General features: G+C 49.9%; 8 protein-coding genes across 8 annotated transcripts; 5 read left to right on the top strand and 3 right to left on the bottom strand.

Moving 5' to 3' along the window:
* Positions 1 to 651: 651 nt before the first annotated feature.
* GGI43DRAFT_427896 (DNA repair protein SMC6) lies at positions 652 to 4,492 on the top strand (the record flags this gene model as incomplete). The annotated part of the gene is made up of 4 exons (XM_083208888.1): positions 652 to 756; positions 817 to 4,110; positions 4,181 to 4,281; positions 4,351 to 4,492. The coding sequence occupies 4 exons, from the start codon at positions 652 to 654 to the stop codon at positions 4,382 to 4,384; spliced, it is 3,534 nt and encodes a 1,177-aa protein (XP_083059709.1). The 3' UTR covers positions 4,385 to 4,492.
* Positions 4,351 to 5,838, bottom strand: GGI43DRAFT_67034 (ubiquinone biosynthesis protein COQ9). The gene is made up of 2 exons (XM_083210131.1): positions 5,045 to 5,838; positions 4,351 to 4,963 (listed from the first exon to the last, which is right to left on the bottom strand). Exons 1-2 carry the CDS (start codon positions 5,498 to 5,500, stop codon positions 4,631 to 4,633), a joined length of 789 nt encoding a protein of 262 aa, XP_083059708.1. The 5' UTR covers positions 5,501 to 5,838; the 3' UTR covers positions 4,351 to 4,630.
* Positions 5,839 to 7,776: 1,938 nt separating this feature from the next.
* Positions 7,777 to 8,922, bottom strand: GGI43DRAFT_66858 (uncharacterized protein). Its single transcript, XM_083210130.1, has one exon. The coding sequence runs from the start codon at positions 8,502 to 8,504 to the stop codon at positions 7,881 to 7,883; it is 624 nt and encodes a 207-aa protein (XP_083059707.1). The 5' UTR covers positions 8,505 to 8,922; the 3' UTR covers positions 7,777 to 7,880.
* GGI43DRAFT_66580 (RNA-binding family protein) lies at positions 8,789 to 11,577 on the top strand. Its single transcript, XM_083210129.1, has 9 exons — positions 8,789 to 8,918; positions 9,369 to 9,733; positions 9,812 to 9,864; positions 9,979 to 9,986; positions 10,046 to 10,139; positions 10,201 to 10,380; positions 10,440 to 10,491; positions 10,563 to 11,020; positions 11,097 to 11,577. Exons 2-9 carry the CDS (start codon positions 9,523 to 9,525, stop codon positions 11,382 to 11,384), a joined length of 1,344 nt encoding a protein of 447 aa, XP_083059706.1. The 5' UTR covers positions 8,789 to 8,918; positions 9,369 to 9,522; the 3' UTR covers positions 11,385 to 11,577.
* A 927-nt stretch (positions 11,578 to 12,504) lies between these two features.
* GGI43DRAFT_384433 (signal recognition particle, SRP9/SRP14 subunit) lies at positions 12,505 to 13,076 on the bottom strand (the record flags this gene model as incomplete). Its single annotated transcript, XM_083203522.1, has 3 exons — positions 12,505 to 12,779; positions 12,877 to 12,955; positions 13,047 to 13,076. 3 exons carry the CDS (start codon positions 13,074 to 13,076, stop codon positions 12,505 to 12,507), a joined length of 384 nt encoding a protein of 127 aa, XP_083059705.1.
* A 604-nt stretch (positions 13,077 to 13,680) lies between these two features.
* GGI43DRAFT_406854 (tetratricopeptide repeat protein) lies at positions 13,681 to 16,222 on the top strand. Its single transcript, XM_083206173.1, has 3 exons — positions 13,681 to 13,767; positions 13,821 to 14,965; positions 15,061 to 16,222. The coding sequence occupies exons 2-3, from the start codon at positions 13,988 to 13,990 to the stop codon at positions 15,631 to 15,633; spliced, it is 1,551 nt and encodes a 516-aa protein (XP_083059704.1). The 5' UTR covers positions 13,681 to 13,767; positions 13,821 to 13,987; the 3' UTR covers positions 15,634 to 16,222.
* Positions 16,223 to 18,469, top strand: GGI43DRAFT_406852 (mitochondrial carrier domain-containing protein). The gene is made up of 8 exons (XM_083206172.1): positions 16,223 to 16,857; positions 16,931 to 17,000; positions 17,090 to 17,125; positions 17,215 to 17,347; positions 17,448 to 17,540; positions 17,604 to 17,660; positions 17,731 to 18,202; positions 18,309 to 18,469. Exons 1-8 carry the CDS (start codon positions 16,805 to 16,807, stop codon positions 18,340 to 18,342), a joined length of 948 nt encoding a protein of 315 aa, XP_083059703.1. The 5' UTR covers positions 16,223 to 16,804; the 3' UTR covers positions 18,343 to 18,469.
* A 271-nt stretch (positions 18,470 to 18,740) lies between these two features.
* On the top strand, positions 18,741 to 22,108 carry GGI43DRAFT_406850 (autophagy protein ATG9). The gene is made up of 3 exons (XM_083206171.1): positions 18,741 to 19,666; positions 19,733 to 20,453; positions 20,514 to 22,108. Exons 1-3 carry the CDS (start codon positions 19,026 to 19,028, stop codon positions 21,825 to 21,827), a joined length of 2,676 nt encoding a protein of 891 aa, XP_083059702.1. The 5' UTR covers positions 18,741 to 19,025; the 3' UTR covers positions 21,828 to 22,108.
* Positions 22,109 to 22,125: the final 17 nt, after the last annotated feature.

Raw genomic sequence — 22,125 nt, 5'->3', positions numbered from 1 at the left:
AGTCACATATAATTCCTGGAAGGCATCGACATGACGAAATGGGGGGATTTGCAATGGATGCAAGTTTGAGAAGTGTAAGTATCGTAGTTGTTCTTTCACAGTGAAGTGCCTAGTAGAAGCCCCACGCTGATAAAAACTCGCTGCACTTACACGGTCACTTACTAAACGGCTGCTGCTACAGCATGCTACTATTGGGAGGTGTATTGCAAGTATATATAGGTATTTAATAAAATAATAAAGATGCATTTATTTTTTAATTTTTAGAATGTTTACTACTATATGAATTGCAATATTTTAAGCCACTCATAACATGAATTTTGTGTTGCCGTGATTTCACTCTTCATGATATCAGAGAGTAAGGTAGGCCTAGTGCGTGCCTTAGTCATGCAGCTAGTTAGTTCACTGACCCCACGACACGCCCGTCGCGGTCAACGCGCCGTCAAAGGAACTGTTTAATGGAATTCGAGAAGCAAGTGCTGGCATATCGCTTATCAGCCGGAGGGGCGTGCAAGATGCTCATGACGATGATGGGATGCGACTCTGCCGATTTCCCTCAAATCTCGACAATTACGCTTTTCTGATTGTTGCCAGCCCCTCTTCCATTATAATTTCCCACATTATCGCAGCTCGTTACTCCAGTAGCCATCGACCATGGCCCCACGCAAGCGATCACGACTGGCATCAGGCCTGGAAGACGGAGAAGAGATTTCCGAAGTTATTGAGGCCCAGGCATCATTGATGAATGATACACAGCCGGTAACTGCTTTGAAACCGTGCTGGAGCAAAATGGCAGCTGGCTAACGCTGGTGTTGATAGAGAAAAAAAGTGCGGTATTCACTTGGCCGTTCAGCGGAAGCTTCAGGCAGCAGGGCACCGGATGCAGAGCAAGACGATGTCTCGTCGAGCTCAGGTTCCGACAGTGAAAATGGGAATGGCGACGATGACGACAACGACGACCTCCCCGCGTCCCCTCCACAAACTCAGTACGAACTTATGAGAGACAATGGCTTCCGACATCTCGAGAATACAGACTGGGACGACCAGCAAGCTACGCAAAAACTGAAACGCCGCACCGCGACACAAACGTTTGATAACATGGTTGCTGAGAGCGGAATCATCGAAAGCATTACATGTTTCAACTTCATGTGCCACGAACGGTTGCATGTGGAGCTTGGCCCTCTGATCAACTTCATTGTTGGAGAGAATGGCAGTGGCAAGAGTGCTGTTTTGACGGCCCTGACCCTGTGTCTTGGTGGCAAGGCCAGTGATACGAACAGAGGTGGTAGCTTAAAGTCCTTTGTTAAAGAGGGACGCGAACATGGAAGTCTTGTTGTAAAGATCAAGAACGCTGGATCCGATGCTTACCAGCCTGATACATACGGCTCATCAATCACCGTTGAGCGGCACTTTACCAAATCCGGCGCCAGTGGATTCAAGATCAAGAACGATCAAGGCAAAGTTGTCTCAATCAAGAAGCAGGAAGTTGAGGAAATATCCGAATGGTATGCCCTGCAGATAGGGAATCCTCTTACGGTTCTCTCTCAGGATAATGCGAGACAATTTCTGAATGCTGCAAGCCCGGCACAAAAGTATAAATATTTTGTTTCTGGCGTTCAACTCGAGCAACTGGATAATGACTATAAAATGTCTCAGGATACGTTAGATAAGACTCTCATTCTTCGTGATGATCTTGACGAGACGATAGATACTGCCAAGAAGGAGATGGACGATGCTCAGAGACTTGCAGAGATAGCCCAGAAGAACCAGGGTCTTCGTGAAAAAGCAAGGCACTATAGGAATCAGCTTGTCTGGTCCCAGGTAGTTGAGCGAGAGAGAGAGCTGGAACAACGCAATGCTGATATAGCGAGACGCGATGAAGAACTCATTACTTTGGAAAGGGACACCGTGAAGATGTCAGGCAAACTCGATGAAGCTGACGAGAGGCTAGCTCGGGCTCAAGAAGCCCGAGAGGCTCTCAATAGCGAGGAAGAGACTTTTGATGAGAAAATGGTAGCGGCAGAGACTGCATGGAATGACGCCAAGAGAAAACAGACAGAACTGCAGCGTGAAGAGCGAGATGCCCATATGCGACTCAAAACCCTGCGGACAGACATACAATCCTGTGAGAACAAGATCAAAGAGGAAGAAAATCGTTTGGACGGATCGACGGGCTCAGCGCGAACCCAGAAAGATCAAGAGCTCTCCGAGGCTCAAGCGAAAGAAAAAAGTATAAACGAGCAGATCGCCGAAGCCAAGGCCAAAACACCAGCTTTCTATAAAAAGATAGATGAAGCCAAAGAAGCTTCTCTCAATGCAAATCGCATCATGCAAGATAAACGTAAGGAGGTGATAATGGCGCAAAAGGGCGTTAGGGATCTGGAGCAAAGTAGCGGCTCAGCCTTTGATGGATACGACCAAGACCTCGTTAATCTTGCCAAACAAATTGAGAAGGATGGCGGTTTTGAAAGCAAGCCGCTGGGGCCTCTTGGCACTCACATTACGCTCCGAAAGCCAGAGTGGTCTGGCCTTCTCGAGAAAACTCTTGGCGAGACTTTGAACGCATTTGTTGTGAAGAGCAAAAGAGATCATTCAAGATTATCAAATCTCATTCAGCGATTGGGTTTGAAGAGGCAGCCGCCTATCTATATTGCCTATGCGAGCTCAATTGATACCAGGGCTCAGGAGCCAGCTGCCGAATTCGATACCATTCTCCGGATCTTGGAATTTGACAATGACCTCATCCGGACACAACTTGTCATCAATCACCAGATTGAAAAGGTCATTCTGATCAAGGAGCGCTTGGAAGCGGAGCGAGTGATGATTGATAACGATGGTCCCCCTCGAAACGTGACGGCGTGCCTTTGTTTCCATGACGGTAAAGGAAAGCGTGGCCATGGTCTCAGAATCACTAATCGATCTGGAGCAATCGGCGCCGCCCCTGTTACGCCATCCGGCTTGCGGCCTCGTATGCGCTCAGACTCAGCTGAGCGACTGGTTGTGCAAAAGGAGAACCTCAGACAGCTGGGTTTGGAGGTAAAGGAACTTATGACTGAGGAACGTCAGGCAGGTCAACAAGTAAAAGATCTTCAATCGGAGCTTGCGTCGCACCAGAGTGAAGTCAAGAAACTAGAAAGCGAGTATCGCCAAATCCAAGCGGATATCCAACGGATATCACTCGACCTGGATGCTTTCGAGGGTGTTGACGGACGACTGGTTGCACTCCGGGAAGAACGAGAAGCAAAGCGCACTGAAGAGGAGCAACTGGGCCTGCAGTATGGTAACCTGAGACTTGAAAAGCGAGATCTGAGCCAAAAAGCAGAATTGGCCAAGGCACGTCTCGACGCGGAAAAAGATGTGCGTAAGGACCACCAAAGTCGCGTCGCGAAAGCGGACGATAAAGTCAAGAAGTATGAAGCCATGCGGAAGATTCAGCTCGCTGAAAAGAATGCCTCTTTTGAGAGACTGGATATTGAGCGAAATGAAAGAAGACGAGCCGAGACTCGGCGCGATCAAAAGGTTGCGGAGGTGGCCGATTTCATCGAGCAAGCTCAGCAAGCATCGCCAAATCGTGTTCACATCCCTGAGGATGAAACGTATGAAAGTCTGGAAATAAAATACCAAAGGGTCTGCGAGCAACTTGCACAGCGAGAAGCCCGACAAGGAGCCACAGACCAGCAGATTTATGACCGAGCCATCGAGGCTAGAACGAGATATGAGGATGTCATGAAGAAGACGAGGGACGTTGATGAAACTATTTCAAGCTTGAAGCAAGCAATCGAGCACCGACTTCACCTGTGGCGTCAGTTCCAGAGGCAGATTAGCGCTCGAATACGTATCCAGTTCAGCTACCTTCTCAGCGAGCGTGGGTTCAGAGGCAAGATCGATCTCGATCACAAAGCTAGACGGGTCAACATCCAGATTGAGCCCGACAAGACCCGGAAACATTCATCAGGACGCAACACCAAGACGCTATCTGGAGGTGAGAAGTCGTTTTCATCGATTTGCATGCTTCTCTCTGTATGGGAGGCCATTGGTTCACCGATCCGATGCTTGGATGAGTTTGACGTTTTCATGGACAATGTCAATCGTGCAATTAGTACGAATATGCTGGTAGGTCACCTCCCAGTGATTCATATAAATCGGTAGGATGGAGCTAATGAGTTATTCTTTTAATGTATAGGTTGATGCCGCTCGTCGATCAGTGTCGCGACAGTATATTTTGATAACGCCGAATGCCATTGAAGGCCGAGCCAAGCTTGATAAAGATGTCAAGATTATCCGGTTAGTTTCATTAGACAGTTTTCCCCTGTCAGTATCTGAGTTCCACGACTAACTGAATCTCATCTACAGTCTGACTGATCCTCGCCAACGAACTCTCATCTAAAGCCATATATGTTTCGCAAAACAGGTGCCGTACTCAAAGGAAAATTAATAAGGAGCGTTAGCCAGGAGTTTGCGCATTGATGCTAGGACGCCATTCATTTGTGGGCGGACCAGGGAAAAAAATATACATATAGTAGACAATGGTATATACATAAAGGCTGATAGTAGTGTACATGACGTTTTACGATTTTTAGTTAGAAGACAGCAGGCCAAGGCCATGAGAGAAAGCATAGATTGGCTTATATCATCAGATAGGAACGCCTTTGCTTCTCAGGACATTGATACCCGCATTGAGCGTGAAGCCAGCCCACTGTCCCATAGATGCTACGGTTCCCCCAACAGACTGAACCTCGTCCAGCCTTCTATCCAGAAACTTTCTAGTCTCCAAATAGGATGGTGATGTGTCATTAGTCATGAACAGCTCGCTAGAGCTGTAGACCATGGAAAGGGCTGCCCGCTTGGTGTACCATGAAGGGTCGACAGCCTTGTCGCCGGCCAGGAACCAGATATCGTCTGACAGAGTAGCCAGCTCTGCTAACGACGTAGGCAGATGGCTTGGCTGGGCCATGATAGCCAAGGCCTATGTGAATTGTTAACAAATAAACCTCCAAGTAGCTCAATTGAGCCCGAGATATATAGACAGGACACTAGATGTACACACCTCTTGCCATCTGTGAATAGTCTCCTTGTTGCCCATCAACCGCTCCCACGTCAAGGCGGCGACTTTGTCATTGATGCTTGTCAGAGACTCATCTTTCAGCAGCTCCTGGCTTTTCTCGGCCAGTCTCTCACGCTGCATCACGAGGTGGTAGTGTATCAGGCTGAACTGGCCATCGGGCAGGATGCTGGAGCTAATGTCTGGGTATCCGGCATCACGGGCACCGAGGCCAATGGCGCGCAGAGAGAAGCCATGCTCGGGGATATGCTTGTATGCGGCGGCCAAAATAGACCTATCGACGGTACCGAAGGGCCCTGGTGGAGGAGGGTGATCGTACGAGTGATAGCAGCTCTTTTGGCAGATGCGGGATGAAGACGTCGGTGTGGTTGGGCGAGCAATTGGGCGGCGTGCCGATCTCGCCAGACGAGCTGCGGCTCTAGACAGGGAAGGTGAGGACATGATAGCCAGAGATGTGATATTCAGACTGCGCCGCTGCTGTGACGGATGCTGGCTGATAATGTGTTGTCGTCTTGCGCCACGAGGGGTCTGCAAATTCGAAGCTCTGGATCAGCCCGGAGAGTGGATCCCGGCGGGAGCCTTTAAGCTAGGCCAAGGTACGGCGGCAAACTTAGAAGGCCGTCAAATGCGACAAATTAAAGACACTCTTCTTTCCTACCTATCCTATCCTATCTTGTCCTACCTTGCCAATTGTTGCTAACGCAGCATGCGCCGTGTAACTACTGTAATTTGGATATGGTATTGCTGTTGGTTGACCTGTATGTAGCAGTGATGTGGCATCAGGTATATCAAATGGTTTAATCTCGTTAGTTAGCCCAGCCCTGTAGCTCCAATTGGCCCAGCTGTTGCACCGCTGTGTGTTTGCCCATCCCGGAACCCTGTCTAGGATCCGAGGATTGCATCATACATAAAATCATGCATGCCTCTTTGGGAGACAACTCAACCAACTGCTGTTTGGCTCAGAGGCGGATCCTAGGCATTGGCCCGTCAGACAGCCAATACCAGTGCTGAGGGTCGGGACACGCTCCGTATAGTGGTATTCTGTGCTTTGCTTCTGATGCTGGCCCCATCAATACGAGCAAGGCCCCCAGCGCCATACTTGCATATCTACCCAGTACATGACCCATCGCAGCAGCAGCAGCAGCAGCAGGCAGATGGCAGGATCCGATGCCTGCTCCGCACCGTCCTTGTCATGGCAATCACACGAGCTTTTTGCCTGCACCCGGTCACTGAAGTTGTCGGGAGTCCAAGTATGCTGTAGTCCAAGTACCCTGCTGGCCATCACTCACATGGCATGGGCCATTGAGATGCCGGAGCCTCAGCACTTAAGAGAGGCTGGCCTTGACCGATCTTCTCGGGTAAGGCACCTTAGCATGAGGTTAGTGCAGGGCGGAACTCGATTCGATCCACTTCCACTTCCGGACTTTGATGCTGCTCCCGCCGTGCAGTAGCACGAAACGTGTGTCTAGTAGTTCAAGGTGATGTGATGTGATGTGACTGGAGCGACTAGCAGCAGCAGCTCATCCCACTTACTGCCTTGGTGCTCAGGCACTACTACAGGTACTCGCTGCAAGCAGTTGATATATGTGGCATCGAAATGCTGCTGATGTGTGCTTTTTTTTGCCTACGTTAGCTCACACGTGCTGGTCGGCCCCAATTAGAGCTTGGTCCCTACAGTAGCATCGGCAGCTTTGCAAGCCTCCCGTCCTCTTCTCTTTTCCCTTTGCCTCCATTCCATTTGCAGGCATCGTCGCCCATCCCCCACGAAGTCGTACTGCTACGACGACTCGAAACCTAGAGCAATCACACCGGCCCAGCGCAACCTTAAGACCCTCCAATAGGATCCCCCCCGTGACCCCCGGCCTCGCATCGGGAGCCAGAAAAAAAGCAAATCCCCAAAAAACTCCAAGGCTGGTGTGAGGAGCCTCCCCCTTGACGCACGCAAGACAAGGTGCACTTTTGTGACTGGCGCTCTCCTTCGCCTCGGAACCGAACGGCGCCATCAACCACGAGCAGATTTTCCCGGCTTCAATTCACGCTAAAACCCACGTACGTATGTCCCTCGTCACTGTTGGTGGCCACCATCACTTCCGCCAGCATCCAGTGCCAGTGCCAGCGCCGCAAGCTCTCCCCCGTTCCCACTGCAGTGGACGCAACGAGCGACGTGCATGCAGCTGCTGCTACCACATGCTGCGCAAACTTCCCTCCTGGCCTGACTTGACTTGACCTGGCCGACCCCCCTGCACCTCATCACTCTGCTTGGCTGTTTTAGATTTTGCTCTTTTTTTTCTGCTGTTTTCTTGCTGGATTCTCCCACTCGGCCCCCATGAGCTCGACGCAGCTTACGGAGTACTAAGTGGTGTTCGTACTCGCACTACGACTAGTAGCAGTACCTTACCTTAGCCTTGTCCGGGCTCTATGCTGCATCCAGCACATGCTCTGGCCATTACTCCCAAGTACCTGCTAGTACCTCTGGCCTTGCCCAAGCCACTCGACTGCGCTGTAGGTACGCCGCGCTGCTACTTTGCCGCCTTACCTGTTTGTGCCTCTGCCTGGTCGCACTGCCCGCCCTCCCCGTACCTGCGTTACCGACTACCGGTATTTCAAGGGTGAGTAGGCCTGGGTGCCTCGTTGGTTCCGGCGCAAAAGAACGGGAGCTTGACAGGCGCTGGTTGGGAGCTACTGCTGCTGCGACAATGTAGTGCATGACTAGCATCGCACCTGCGAGGCTCTCGCTGGGCTTCTCTGCTCTGTACTGTATACCCATCCAGTACACACAGGTACTCCCCGGGTTGGGCCCAGGTAGCGGTACTCGTAGCTGCTACAGCTTGCTTCTGCACCCACCCCACGCCGCCTTCAGCCTCTCTGCACGCTCATTCGTCGCCTGCTCCCCTCCCACCAGTGCGCGCGTTCTTTTTCCCCTTCTCACCACCAGGCTTGACAGCATGCCATGCGCCTCCATTGTGCTACCCCCTCCCTCTAATTGCCCAATTGCGACCTGCTGGTACTGCAGCCCGTTCCATGCGAGATCCGTCCTGTGCTGTTGCTGACTGCCGTGGCTTGCCCTCTCTCCAGAAGTCGCCCATAATTCTGCCGTCGTCGCGACCTGGCTCGAGCTGCCCTCCAATCTGTTGAGACACCCGCTTTGCCTCTGACTGCACGCGCGACAAGGCTCAAGGCACAAGGCACAGAGCCTTTCTCCTCCTTTGTATCGCATAAACCGCCATGGGTACGTCTTCTCTTCCCTTTCATTCTGTCTCTCGCGCTTTGTCCACCTTAGCCTCTGCCTCTGCGTTGATCTGCAGCCAATTCGTCTCTCGGTTTTGCACCCAGCATCTTGCTCCCAGAGTCTTTGTTTCTGGCCGACAAGACGCGTGCTGCGGCGCCATCTCATCCTCTCTCGCCGAGCACTCCTACCTTGACTTTTTTTCACCCTTTCACCCATTCTTTCTCTCTCTGAAGCCGCCCTCTCCCGCAAAAGAGAGAGGGAGAGAAGCAGAGACGCCGTTTACTTCATCCGCCGTGATACCACTTTGGATGTAACTTATTGCGCCGTTGCCGGCCGATACGTCCTCCTGGGCGCTTCTCTTCGACTCACCTCTCTCCGTACACTACATTATCATTGACCCCCCTTACTTGCATGTCCTCCCGCCTTGCTACTCCGCCGGCCTCCCATCTCTTTGCACCCCACCACTACCTGGGTACATGACTGTTATTCTATTTCATCCAAGCCTGCCTTGTCCCTCCATCTTCTTTGGCACAACTTTACAATTCTTCCTTTACTTTGAAAGAGGGCCCTTTCCGCGCCAAGCTTCTAACATTTTCTCTTTTAGCTGACTCCGGCGATAACTACCGACCGGTAAGTTTCACCTCATTTGCTTCATCTCTGATTTTCCATCTACTACACGCGCATTCATCATACCTGCCTTGCTCTTCGGCTTGACTTGGAGAAGCAAATTCTACAACGCCACCCCGCAGAGGCCACCCTGTTCACTATGCCGTAATCCGCGGGGATACCACTGGGATGTATCAAATATATCGTGCGAGGCTGTCCTTGGGCTGTGAAAGTCGTTTACTCAATTGCTCGGCTCATGGCGGATGATTGGTCCAGTCTAGATGCGTTGTGCTTCTTTGAGGGTTTCTCTATATCCAGCTATGCGGAAAATAGAGAAGAAGAAGAAAATAATGACCAACCACCATAACAAGTGCCTCTTCAGGCAACTCATGGCTCAACCGCATCAAGATAGCCCATTCATCCAACCCGGCTCTACCGTCGCATCTCACATACTCATGCTGAAATGATACTGAGATGACATATGCTAATCAATCTGTAGCGTGAGAGGTCTCGATCACCTCGGCGACGTTCTAGGAGTCCAGGCCGACAATCTCGTCGGCGGTCCTATTCACCTCGCAGCAGATCAAATAGTCGGGACGACTATCGACGGGGCCGTGATCGTTCCCCAATGACTGGGTCAGGACAAGCACCCGCTGGTGGCAACCCTGGCAATTACGGGGGGCAGCAGCAACCCCATCGATCTTACGAAGACCGGGCCGCTGCCCGAGAGCAGATGATGAGCAACATCCGCGAGACCTCGCAACAGGACCGCCGAGTCTATGTTGGCAACCTCTCATACGATGTCAAGTGGCACCACCTCAAGGATTTCATGAGACAGGGTGAGAACAGGATTCTATCAACGTGGACAAGGTCGCAAACGGATACTGACGCAATTTTTTTTTTTTTTTTTGACACAGCTGGAGAGGTACTCTTTGCCGACGTATTATTACTTCCAAATGGAATGTCGAAGGTGGGCTTCATCGCGTAGCTTTGGTTGGCTTTCTTTTGTAGTCTTCTTCCCTTTCTGGTTTTGATGGAATGGTTGGGTTGACGGGTTGGGACGATGTCCTGGGTTAAATTGTAGGGATGCGGGTAAGTTCTCTCTCTTACACTATTATGCCTGTTTGCTGTGACTAACTCTTGCATTACAGAATTGTGGAATATGCTACAAGGGAGCAAGCGCAGCAGGCGGTTGCTCAGCTCAGCAATCAGAACCTAATGGGCCGCCTTGTTTACGTTCGAGAGGTTGGTCAAGCCCTTCTTCCAACCCACCCAAAAGGAGCACTAACCTGACATTTCTCTTCAGGATCGCGAGGCCGAGCCTCGATTCATCGGTGCTACGGGTGCCAATCGTGGCGGATTCGGTGGCGGAGGCGGCGGCGGCGGCGGCGGCGGTATGCCCGGATTTAACCATGGATATGCAGGCGGTCCTCCTGGCGGTGGAGGCGGCGGCGGCGGCGGCGGCCGTCAAATTTACGTTGCCAACGTTTGTTTACTCCGTTCCAAATTTCCGTCATGGGACGCCATCAACTAACCCTCGTTTAGCTCCCCTATACCGTCGGCTGGCAGGATTTGAAAGACCTCTTCCGACAAGCAGGCAAGTAACCGCCGTTTCATCGAGAGGATCAGCTTTCCATACCGTTCAGCGTTACTGACTTCTTACTACAGCCCGAATCGGCGGAGTGTTGCGCGCCGATGTGCATCTCGGACCTGATGGTAGACCCAAGGGCTCTGGAATTGTTGTTTTTGAGAATGCCGAGGACGCACGAAACGCCATCCAGCAGTTCAACGGCTACGAATGGCAAGGCCGTCTACTTGAAGTTCGCGAAGACCGCTTTGCTGGCGGCGGTGGCATGGGCTTCGGCGGTCGTGGAGGATACGGCGGTGGCATGCGCGGCGGCTTTGGCGGCGGCCGTGGAGGCTTCGGTTTTGGTGGCGGCCGTGGAGGCTTCGGCTTCGGCGGACGTGGGGGCTTCGGCGGTGGCGCCCCTGGAGGTGGTGGCCCCGGAGGTGGTCCTCCCGGTGGTGGTTTTGAACCTTCCGCCGCACCAGCAGTTGCCCCGAATCCCTTCACCGACAATGCGGCTGCAGGGACAGAACGGGGCGAGATCATTTATGTTCGAAATGTAAGTTTTGAATCACCCCTCAGAACCCTATCATTCGACTCTTTATGCAAAGCGGAGACTAACTGAAATGCAATAGCTGCCATGGTCAACCAGCAACGATGACTTGGTTGAACTGTTCACCACAATTGGCAAGGTTGAGCAGGCTGAGATTCAGTATGAACCCAGCGGTAGATCTCGAGGCAGCGGTGTTGTCCGTTTTGACTCGATTGACACCGCCGAGACGGCAATCGCAAAGTTCCAGGGTTACCAGTATGGTGGCCGACCACTACACCTGAGCTTCGTCAAATATCTGAACCAACCTGGCGGCGGCGACAGCATGGAAACCGATCCTCACGCTGGACTGACACAAGACCAGATTATGTAATTCATTTTCGGTCTGAGGCACCCAAACTTTGCCCAGTTCTTGCATAGAATATGGCTGTTAACCATTGCCTCGTTTGAACTTTTTTCTTTGGCAGCTATTTTTCTTTTTTTTCTCTTATGAGTTACTTCAGTTTTTGTTTTTCCGTTTGCGTTCGCATATTCGTCTAGGGTTACTGAAAATTGATTTGCGGGAAGCTACATCCAAAATCGTGGGAGACTTTACTCAACATCACAGGGAATCCTTCCACGCTGCAGGCCATAACCTGGACTTCAGCTTTGTGGATTAGAATGTCACTTATGGAAGATGGGGAAAAGGGGAACTTGACTTGTTTTCTGACATAGAAAGTCTGGGAAGGAGATGAGGCGAAACGTTTGCTATTGACTTTCTTATTTTTTCTTTCTCTTGATCTCGAAACGGTGCGTAGGAGAGCGTGGTGAAGGTACGAGCTTTAAATATGACGTGATTTGCGGACTGGGTAGGCGACATAGGAGGCCGTCGCATAGAACATAACTACTGAGGCATTCTCTGGCCTGGGGTTTGAAACTTGAGCGTAAGATAAATAGGCGACTGGGGCGACATAGTGGTGCGCATGACATATACGCAACTGGTGTGAAATAATGGCTGGGGGGTGGATTAGAAAACCAACCGAGCATAGAAGATATGGGACAAATCAGCCTGTAGACCTGTGCAGATAGGCTATGGCTCAACATACTAATATCAAATTATTCATATTTTTCTCTTCCTGTAATAGTACCCGATAGCATTATCCCTCACTAAGATGATACAGAGTAGAACACTGAGGAAGAAGGATATGGACGTTCAAATGGATATCGTAATATCGGGCTTTTAGTACATCCGCTTTATTAAAGATTGAACAAATGCATGTTTAGGAGGCAAGGCGGTCATGGCAAGATGTAACACCATTACTTGAAATTTTGAGGCTTTGCTGCTACTATCAACGAGACTCTTTGCTGCTAGGGTTGGTCTCAGCATTGTCGTCCCATAGAGCAAGACACAGATCTTAGGCTACCGCCATACGCGCCCTTCGCTATTATAGCCCTATATGACTCCCTAGTGTGGATATATGTTTCATTTCATTTAATCCTCTCCTCTTCTACTCCTATGAAGTGGCCTTCTTCTTCTTTGCCTTTGCCTTCGCCTTCTTCTTGTCTCTCGGCTTCAACAATGTCATACCCGCCTTGCAGACATCAGCATAACGGACGTAGAAGGCTTCCAGCTCGTGGGGCTGGACTACGGTTGAGAGCTTCTCCTTGTCTGATCTGTCGCGCTTCGACTTGCCGTTTGTGGCCTTGATGATGATTGGTAGGGGCTTGTCGGGGAGGAGGTCTGGGAAGAGCTTGGCGGTCGTTGACTGCTCGCTGGGATCGTATGTGACTAGATGGACGAGAGAGAAGTGAGGTCTAGTTAGAGGCAGGTCCAAAGCCAAGTTCTGGATGATGTGTAACCAATTGGTGGTCGTGTGATGTCTTACGTCGCTTTTGTGTTAGATAGATGGCGCCATGGTCGCTGCTCTTTCTGTGGTTAAACAGATGGCCGAGCTTGTCGAAGAACTAGAGGGGTGCGGCGCAAGCGTCAGTACATTTGCAGGTGCTACACCGTTATGAATAGAGCATCTTTATGTATGCTGGGAGAGAGGCTGACCTCGTCTTGGCTGAGATGCCCTGAACTCATCCTGGAGGCGGAGTTTTGCTGGCGGTTTAGCGAGGCTGCCGTTGAAAGTGGGATGTCGCTAGTTTGAGGTATGGATCATGCATTCTGGAGTAGATATCGATAAGAGAACGGGTGGCGTTAGCGCGGAATTCTTGATCTGCTCGATACCTAGGTCATGGGTACCAATTTAGCAAATATTGATTTTTTACGATTTGTGCTATTTAAATCATGCAAAATGCAGGAAATTATGGAATAAATGCCAACAATCTTCTATATAAATTTACAAGATTATACAGATACTTACTGCTTGGGTATTTAGGCAGTACTTGCTTCTAATATATTGAATCCTACAGAAACTCAAAGTTTCGAAAAGGGCCCCACTCCAGATTCTATACTCAAACTCCAGGTTGTAGGTACTTTGCATGTATAATATGCACCTTAATATTATTTCGATAAATTTGTTCGCTAATGCATACTGCAAAGTATAAACTACAGAGTTTATCGGAGAGGCTGTTGGCTAGGGACTAAACTCTCCCGCGGCCGCAGCACGCATGCCTTATATTGAAGCACTACTGAAGCACTACTGCCACCAACACATGGTGAGGCTAATGCACCCTAGCCCCTGTAAGTTGTGAGATCCGTGCCCATGCTACTCCGTAAAGGACAGCATACCCTCTTTTTTCGTCCCCTGCCTGCCGTTCCCAGCGTTAAAGTACGGCTTCCCGTTTTGCGACTCCCCACATGTCACGCCTAGCTAAAGAACAGAGTATATAGATTGCGGCTTTCTTGACACGTCTCACTCTTCCATAATTCGAATTTCTCTCGCCAACTTCCTAGCGCTCATTGTCCCGCGACGAGGTTCCATGCTCAACTTGTCTTCTCTCTAGCGAGCCGCTCTTGTTCTCCAGGTCGAGCACCTCTGGCCGCCCAAGATGCGCCTTCACTTGCCAAACCTGCTTGTGACGGCCGCACTTATATCGGCTGGCGCTGTATTGGCACAAGACATTCCTATAGATGTGCCCGTATCGATGCTCTTGACGTCAGCGCAAGAGCATCTTACAAAAGGCGAAACCAACGAAGCACTAGCCTATTACGATGCCGCCATCGCTCGAGATCCTACCAACTACCTGTCCTTCTTCAAGCGAGCCACCACGTATCTGTCACTCGGTCGCGCAAACTTGGCAACTGAGGATTTCAACAAGGTGCTTGCTCTGAGACCCAACTTTCCCGGTGCGCACATTCAGCTCGCCAAAATCAAGGCCAAGGCTGCTGAGTGGGATGGCGCAAAGGCTGATTACGCTGCGGCGGGCGAGGGGCCTGATTCCCCCGATGTTCTGGCCCTGGCGGCGGCAGAGGAGTCAATGAAGCTGGCCCTGGCTGCTGAAAAGGTGGGCAACTGGGAGGAGTGCGTCAATCATGCCGGAGATGCCATCGTCGTCGCCTCGAGATATGCGCCGTTACGTGAAGCGCGGTCGCACTGTCGCTTTGAGCGCGGCGAGCTAGAAGAAGGCATTGGCGATCTCCGCCACATCCTACAGATGCGGCCTGGAGACATTTCTCCTCATGTCGTCATCTCAGCTGTTTCGTTCTACAATTTGGGGGATCCTGACGCCGGTGTCGGACAAATTCGGAAATGTCTTCATTCCGACCCAGACTCCAAAGTCTGCAAGAAGTTACACAAACAAGAAAAAGCCGTTACAAAGGCCTTCAACAAGGCTACTGGTCAGCTAAGCAAGGGGCAATTCGCCACTGCAGGCAGAGGGCTGGTCGGAACAGAAGAGGAGCCTGGGCTTCTTGCAACGGTACAGGGACAGGTCAACGAGCTGCGCGAGGAAGGTAGAATACCTGCCAAGGGTAAAGTCGTTTTATACGAGCAACTGGTCGAGATGGTTTGCCAAGCATACGTTGAGGTAAGCAATATTAACACGCACCCCATTTGTTTCGCTTTACTTTTCTTCTCTTCAGTGGTGCTACCGGACCATGTGCTAACACTATTGTGTAACAGTCAGCAAGCAAACATGCCGAGAAGTATTGCGATGAAGCGATTCAGCTAAATGAGAACTCTTTCTGGGCTCTTCTACATCGTGGCAAGACGCTGCTCAAGAAGGAGGAGTTTGAGGCAGCCATTCAAGCGTTGGAGAGTGCAGCAAACGCGCATCCCGATAAGAGAGACAAGGTCAACCCAATTCTTAACAAGGCACAAATCGAACTAAAACGAAGCAAGACAAAGGACTACTACAAGGTTCTTGGTGTGGCCAGCGATGCTGATGAAAGACAGATAAAGTCTGCATACCGCAAGGCATCCAAGCAGTTCCATCCAGACAAAGCTCACAAGCAAGGCATCAGCAAAGAGGAAGCGGAGAAGAAGATGCAAGGCATCAATGAGGCGTACGAGGTGTTGAGTGACCCTGAGTTGCGCGCCCGGTTTGACAGAGGAGACGACCCCAACAACAACGAGAGAGGAAGCCCATTCCAAGGCTCGCCATTTGGTGGCCAGCACTGGGCATTCCAGCAACCAGGCGGAGGTGGAGGACAGCAATTCAAATTTCACTTCAACAACGGGCCATTTGGATTTTAAAAGAGGTATTGTTTATAAAGGGGTTCTTCCTTTGCTTTTCTTTTTTCTAGACCGTATGAGAGTGGGTATGAGAGATGAGTATGCATCATTTTCGGTATCATCATTTGATTATACTACTATGCATAGCGTATATACAAATAAAGCAGGCAGCAACTTAGCCTTTTTGTTCTTGGTTATCCGTTTTCTCACATGTCAAGTAAGATGACGAAATAATTTCCAGAGAATAGAGCAAATAGCCTTTCCGAGCCGAACCCCTAAATGCCCGCAGACATGTATCAAATATCCACGGACATCTAGGCTATATTCAGCCTAGATTATCTTGGTTCTTTTTCTTCTAGGTCAAGGTACATTTGCCAAACCTCTTTACGCCCTGGGTAGCTTTTTTTTTGTCCTTGCTGCTGCGTAAAACTTATAGCTAATATGCACTCGAGGCTGGCACTTTGCGTGTAAACACAAGGTACTGGTACGCCTTGAGAAAGCGCTAAAATGCTTTTAGGCCAAATACAGCTTAAATGTCCGTGGATAATTTAAAATATATGTCCGTGGGTATTTCGAGGGTCGTCATACCGCGGGCTTATCAGATTTTTTTCGGCCATCGGGAGTCGGAATGGCTGAGCGTATCTCATCTATGATATCCCGGGATTACTCCGCAGCAGTGTATGGTGGGGCTCCCACACGCACCTCGCAATTGCCTCCCGGACTCCGAGGCCGTCAACGGAGACGAGCTGGAAATTTTTATAGACCGGTTAATAGGCTCCGCTCTGAAGCTGCCCGGCTCGTGGGAATTCAGCGAAAAGAAAGCGGCCATCTTACTCCCTCATTCCCCCATTCCTCTGCCCAGCAACTCGTTTCTTCTCGACGCCCCGGCAACCCATTGCTCGACGACCATCGCGGCCCATTGATCCGACTCTCGTTCTGCTCGCGACCATCTCCGCACGAAGCTATCGGCCACATCAGCTACATCGGCTTTGAACCGTGAATTGCGCCCTACATCGTCGATAGCCCGCAAAGTCGCTGCGCCCGCCGTCGCCCTCCTCGCCCTCTCTCGACTCCGACTTCGATACCAACCTTCCTTTCGACGCTGGCCGTGCTGCCTCAGCACGCTGCATCTGCCAACCTGGCTGCCATCAATTCCAAGACTTTTGGCGTAGCTTCTGACGCTGTGGCCGAGATGGCCCAGCCGGCAAGTGGCAAGCCTGTGGTGGAAGAGGAAGAAGACTACGAGTGAGTGATGCTCTGCGTGATGCGACATTCGAGACTGAGATTGTCTCTTGGAGCTCTTTTCTGACTTGCGTAGCTATGAATCCCTCCCGCCAAACTTCTCCCTGCTGCAGAACATGGCTGCGGGAGCATTTGCTGGCATTGCTGTGAGTGACTGATTTATTGCTGCCGAGCTGTGGCTTGTGACAGCTTTGCTGTTGACTCAAAACTGAATGTCTACTGACGAGGATTCAAGGAACACACCGTCATGTATCCAATTGATGCGATAAAGGTAATGCCCGCCTGGCAGTTGCTCCTCTGCCACAACCGTCGCCCTCTTCTTCCAACCTGATACTAATGCCGAGGCTTCCAACGATATAGACGCGAATGCAAGTTCTACAACCACATGGAACCACAGCACATAGCAGCGTTATCCGAAATACATTCCACATTGCGCGAACCGAGGGTGTATTCAGTTTATGGCGCGGCATGTCCAGCGTCATAGTGGGAGCTGGTACGTTTATCTCATGCATCTAGGCTGCTTTAATCCTGTCCAATTTTTTTTTTTCTTTTCCATGTGGCCTATTTTCTAACTCTTCTGTGATTCATAACAGGTCCTGCCCACGCTGTTTACTTTGCGACGTACGAAGCCGTCAAACATGCCATGGGTGGCAATCAGGCTGGCGTACACCACCCTCTTGCTGCCGGTAAGTTTTCTCTTGCTGCCAAACATCGTTTGCTCTTCACATGACTAACTCAATGTCCTGCAGCCACAAGCGGTGCCGCAGCTACGATTGCCAGCGATGCTTTCATGAATCCATTCGATGGTACGTGATCATAACGAACGTTGAACCTGTGAGAGTTGTGCGCAAAGCTTACCGGTGAATGTCTTTGTAGTTATAAAGCAACGTATGCAGATGCAGGAGTCTCGAAAGATGTATCGCTCCATGGTCGACTGCGCCAAGTACATCTACCGAAACGAAGGCCTGGGCGCCTTTTACATCTCCTACCCAACCACGCTCTCCATGACCGTTCCCTTCACCGCGTTACAATTCCTCGCATACGAATCCATCTCAACCGCGATGAACCCGCAGAAGGCTTACGACCCCGTCACCCACTGTCTTGCCGGAGCCGTTGCCGGTGGCTTTGCCGCTGGTCTCACCACACCCATGGATGTTATCAAGACGATCCTACAGACGAGAGGCACATCCTCCGATCCGCAAGTCAGAAATGTTAGCGGCTTCCTAGACGGTTGCAAGCTACTGTATAGAAGAGAGGGCTTCAAGGGCTTTTTCAAGGGCGTCAGGCCCAGAGTTGTCACAACGATGCCAAGTACTGCTATTTGCTGGTCCGCCTATGAGTTTTCCAAGTAAGTCGCCACATCTTTCTCTCTCTTACGCATCGTGTGCCGAACGTAGCCGAGCGTAGGAAACCCAGGTAAATTCCACATTTGCTGACTTTGATTGCTTCCTCAGAGCGTATTTCATTAAACGAAACGACAATTTGTAAAGAATATTTGCGATGAATAGTAATTATAGAGATTATTCGGAGTAACAGAGCCATAAGCTATAATTACCCATTTTTTCAAAAAATAAAGTAAATAGATGATGTTTGAATATAGTATTTTCCAGATCAATATTAGCTGCGGTCAGTGATTTTATGAATGTTCTACGTATTTCCTAGGTGGATAATGCTTTTATTGTATTTTTTTTTTTTTTTTTTTTTTTTTTTTTTTTTTTTTATTTTATTTTTTTTTTTTTTCAAAAAATGTTAAATGCTATGAGAATACAGCGTTTAGGAGGTGTTTGGTGTGTAGCAGTGAATGACGGCGGCCCTCTTTTTTCCCCCTCCCTATATTTAGCTTTCCCTAGTTGAGATCTGGTACCGGCAGAGCTTAGATCATAGCTCGTGGTTACTCATCCGGTGACGCCTCTTCTATCCACCAGCAGCCACCTGACTTTCAGGCAGTAACAAAGCGTAAATCCAGCACCAGCTGACTGTCCTCGCATCACGCTTCCTCCAACAGGATCCCTTCTTTTCTGGCTCGGGCGTATGATTGATATGCACATCGCTGGCACATTTGACGTCTATGGTCTTTGGCCTGTTCCTCCCCTCCATCTTACGAGCGATTCTAGATGATCATGGTTGGCTGCGCTTTGCCATCAACAGAGCTTCGTGACTGAGCTTCCAACATGGCACCCAAGATTTTTGGACGACTTACCGCGTCTACTCAGGGCGGTCGATCGTTTTACGAACAGCTGCGAGGCTACGACGATGAAGCAGATTTGGACACGGAAGCAGGGCCGTCAATCGCAGACCACGACTTTCTGCCTACGGCCAGGCGTCGCAACAACACCGACAGCGTGTTATCCCCGGAAGCGAACAGCGTGCACGATGGCGTTCGGAGAACAGCTGCCGATGGCCGAAGCTCTTCTCTAGGATGGCCACACGACGACGAAGGCGATGAGGACGTGCCTGCTTCTCTCCTCGTGGAGCCCAACAAGGCCACGGCAAACCCAGGCCTAGCTCGAGCAGAAGCACCGCATGAGTCCCAACATTATCGCAGTCCTGATCTTTCATCAAGTCACAGCCACGCTCCATGGCGGCCACCGGCTGATGAAAGGAGACACGAAGCTCCGAGGCCAAACACACGACCGGCTGCGGCGCCTTACATACCTTCAATAAACGCTGGAGCATCGTTTAACCGAAAGAATACGGCGCTGTGGAAATGGGTGAATATCACGAATCTCGATAGCTTCATGAGAGATGTTTATGACTATTACGAAGGGGGTGGGATGTGGTGCATCATGTGTGCAAATGCTCTGTGGCTACTGTGAGTTTCGACCATGAGCTTTGGTTAGCTACCGTGAATATGGCAATAACTAATACAGAGAGGCAGGGAAACTTTATTCGTAGCTGTTTTGTTGACTTTTTTGACTCAGTGCGTCGATTACAGCAGCATACCTCATAGCCACGCGCTGAGCGAGGTGGTAATACCTCGCTGCACCCAGAAAATGTCGGGATGGTGGGCCTTGGGAATATGGTTCTACTCCTTCTTCTTCATATGGAAGTCTGTACAGTATTTCTTTGAGATCCGCCGTCTACTCTTTGTTCGCGAATTTTTCATTGTTCTTCTCGAGATTCCCGAGCAAGATATGCAGACCATCTCTTGGCAGGATGTAGTTGCTCGAATCATGACTCTGCGGGATCAAAATCCCAGGACGGCAGCAGATATACCGCAAAACTTACGACGCTTTATCGGTACCCAGTCGAAGGAACGATTGGACGCTCACGATATCGCGAATCGACTGATGCGCAAGGAGAATTACTTGATTGCCATGATCAACAAAGATCTACTGGACTTGTCGCTTCCGTTTCCCTTTCTTCGAGGCCGTCAATTGTTTTCAAAGACTATGGAATGGTATCTGCATTACTGTATTCTTGACATGGCATTCAATGAGCTGGGCCAAGTTCAGCAGGACTTTTTGCGTGCTGAACGAAGGGGGATTTTAAGCCAAAAATTGAAGCAGCGGTTTTATTTTGCTGGCTTCTTGAATCTCCTATTCGCTCCCATTGTCCTTGCGTATGTCATCATTGTTTACTTTTTTACATATTACAATGTGAGTACTGTGCTTGAAAGAACACAAATTGTATGATCACCGCTAAATAATAATATGCAGGAATATCAAAAGGATCCCAAGCTGGCTGCAGCTCGCAAATATACTTCACTTGCGGAATGGAAATTTCGCGAATTCAACGAGCTTCCTCATATATTTTACGAAAGACTCCATATGTCATTTCCATTTGCGACCCGGTATATTGATCAATTTCCGAAACGTATGACAGAGGAAATTGCGCGAAGCATCGCATTCATGTCCGGAGCTCTCACTGCCATTCTCGCAGTGTGTACGCTGCTTGATTCTGAACTATTCCTATCATTTGAGATTACAAAAGATCGAACTGCCTTGTTCTATCTGGGAATATTTGGAGGCATATGGGCAATCACTAGAGGCATGGTATCTGAAGAGTCTTTAGTATTCAATCCCGAGTATGCTCTGAGGAACGTGGTTGAATATACTCATTATATGCCCGACCACTGGCAAGGAAGATTGCATAGTTTCGAAATTAAGCAGGAGTTTTCTGAACTCTACAAGATGAAGGTGGTCATCTTCTTGGAAGAAGTCTTGGGCATCATAACTACTCCCTTACTGCTACTTTTGTCACTACCGAAGTGCAGTGATCAGATTGTGGACTTCTTTCGGGAATTTACGGTGCATGTCGACGGCTTGGGCTATGTCTGCTCATTTGCCGTATTTGACTTCAAAAAGGGACCAGGCCAGACCAGTGGTCAAAGGGTAACTCAGGATGTGCGCGAGGATTACTATGCAACCAAGCACGGGAAGATGGCCGCATCTTATTATGGATTCCTTGACAATTACGTTATTAATCCAAAGACTGGCATACCCGGACATATGCCTCCTGGATCGCAACAGCCATTCCATCCTCCGCCTGCGTTCCCAAATCTAAATTCACCTACTCTAGCAGCGGATATGCAAGCTTCTCAAGTAGGAAATACAGAAACAGGAAGAAATAGAAGCCGAACAGCAGGGCTAGGCACGTTTCCCAGGGGAGGACACAGCATTACACAGCCATCTCCCATGGCGTCTATGCTGTTAGATCCTCGCCACCAGCCATCAATCACAAACTTTGGAGCACGAGGACCACATAAACCGCGCCCTTCGCGAGGAGCTCACCGTGCTGATGTACAAATCCCTGAAGAGCCATATGAGGCTGATATGGATGCAGCTGGGCTGGGAGGTGACAGCTCCGAAGCCGGAGCCATGCTTGGAGAATCCATGTGGCAGACGTCACCTGGCAGGGAGCTCAGCAAGGAGAACAGCATGGCTAACTCCAACGAGCCAGAAGCTGGCGTGCTTGGACTGATTAACCAGTTTCGGCAGGCACAACATCACCGTCGGGGAGGGGTCTTTTAAATCTTACAAGGGGGGTGAGTTTCTTACTCTTCTTTTTGGGGAGTTTTAGATTTAGAATTTGGATTCTCAAGGGTTGAAATTTGGGCGTTCTGTTGGTGACATTTTACATGAAGGTACGGGTATTAAAGCATTAGATTTTTTGGCCTTTGCCATCGTATTGGTTGCCAGGCGCTGCTCTCAACGGCAACAAAGCGTTGCTTACTGGTGCTACAAGACGAGAGGGGTTCTACATGCATTTAGTATAAATAAATCATTCAATCAATCACAGCTCCTATGCTATACTTTCTGCTTTGCTGTA

The sequence above is a fragment of the Trichoderma evansii genome (assembly GCF_050947405.1).
Source record: "Trichoderma evansii strain SZMC 28006 chromosome Unknown GGI43scaffold_12, whole genome shotgun sequence".
In the NCBI taxonomy this organism is placed as follows: Eukaryota; Fungi; Ascomycota; class Sordariomycetes; order Hypocreales; family Hypocreaceae; genus Trichoderma; species Trichoderma evansii.
The sequence above is the reverse complement of the archived record's forward strand: the minus strand, read 5'-3'. Positions and strand labels throughout refer to the sequence as shown.

Excerpts from the sequence above, each read along its gene's own strand:
- GGI43DRAFT_67034 (XM_083210131.1), bottom strand. The coding sequence starts at position 5,500 with ATGTCCTCACCTTCCCTGTCTAGAGCCGCAGCTCGTCTGGCGAGATCG. Across the intron at positions 4,964-5,044 it reads CTATTCACAGATGGCAAGAG|GCCTTGGCTATCATGGCCCA; the intron begins GTGTGTACATCT and ends CAATTCACATAG.
- GGI43DRAFT_66858 (XM_083210130.1), bottom strand. The coding sequence starts at position 8,504 with ATGGGTGAAAGGGTGAAAAAAAGTCAAGGTAGGAGTGCTCGGCGAGAG.
- GGI43DRAFT_66580 (XM_083210129.1), top strand. The coding sequence starts at position 9,523 with ATGACTGGGTCAGGACAAGCACCCGCTGGTGGCAACCCTGGCAATTAC. Across the intron at positions 9,734-9,811 it reads CAAGGATTTCATGAGACAGG|CTGGAGAGGTACTCTTTGCC; the intron begins GTGAGAACAGGA and ends TTTTTGACACAG. Across the intron at positions 10,140-10,200 it reads GCCTTGTTTACGTTCGAGAG|GATCGCGAGGCCGAGCCTCG; the intron begins GTTGGTCAAGCC and ends ATTTCTCTTCAG.
- GGI43DRAFT_406854 (XM_083206173.1), top strand. The coding sequence starts at position 13,988 with ATGCGCCTTCACTTGCCAAACCTGCTTGTGACGGCCGCACTTATATCG. Across the intron at positions 14,966-15,060 it reads TTTGCCAAGCATACGTTGAG|TCAGCAAGCAAACATGCCGA; the intron begins GTAAGCAATATT and ends ATTGTGTAACAG.
- GGI43DRAFT_406852 (XM_083206172.1), top strand. The coding sequence starts at position 16,805 with ATGGCCCAGCCGGCAAGTGGCAAGCCTGTGGTGGAAGAGGAAGAAGAC. Across the intron at positions 17,001-17,089 it reads GAGCATTTGCTGGCATTGCT|GAACACACCGTCATGTATCC; the intron begins GTGAGTGACTGA and ends CGAGGATTCAAG. Across the intron at positions 17,661-17,730 it reads TTTCATGAATCCATTCGATG|TTATAAAGCAACGTATGCAG; the intron begins GTACGTGATCAT and ends ATGTCTTTGTAG.
- GGI43DRAFT_406850 (XM_083206171.1), top strand. The coding sequence starts at position 19,026 with ATGGCACCCAAGATTTTTGGACGACTTACCGCGTCTACTCAGGGCGGT. Across the intron at positions 19,667-19,732 it reads GCAAATGCTCTGTGGCTACT|GGAAACTTTATTCGTAGCTG; the intron begins GTGAGTTTCGAC and ends ACAGAGAGGCAG. Across the intron at positions 20,454-20,513 it reads ACTTTTTTACATATTACAAT|GAATATCAAAAGGATCCCAA; the intron begins GTGAGTACTGTG and ends AATAATATGCAG.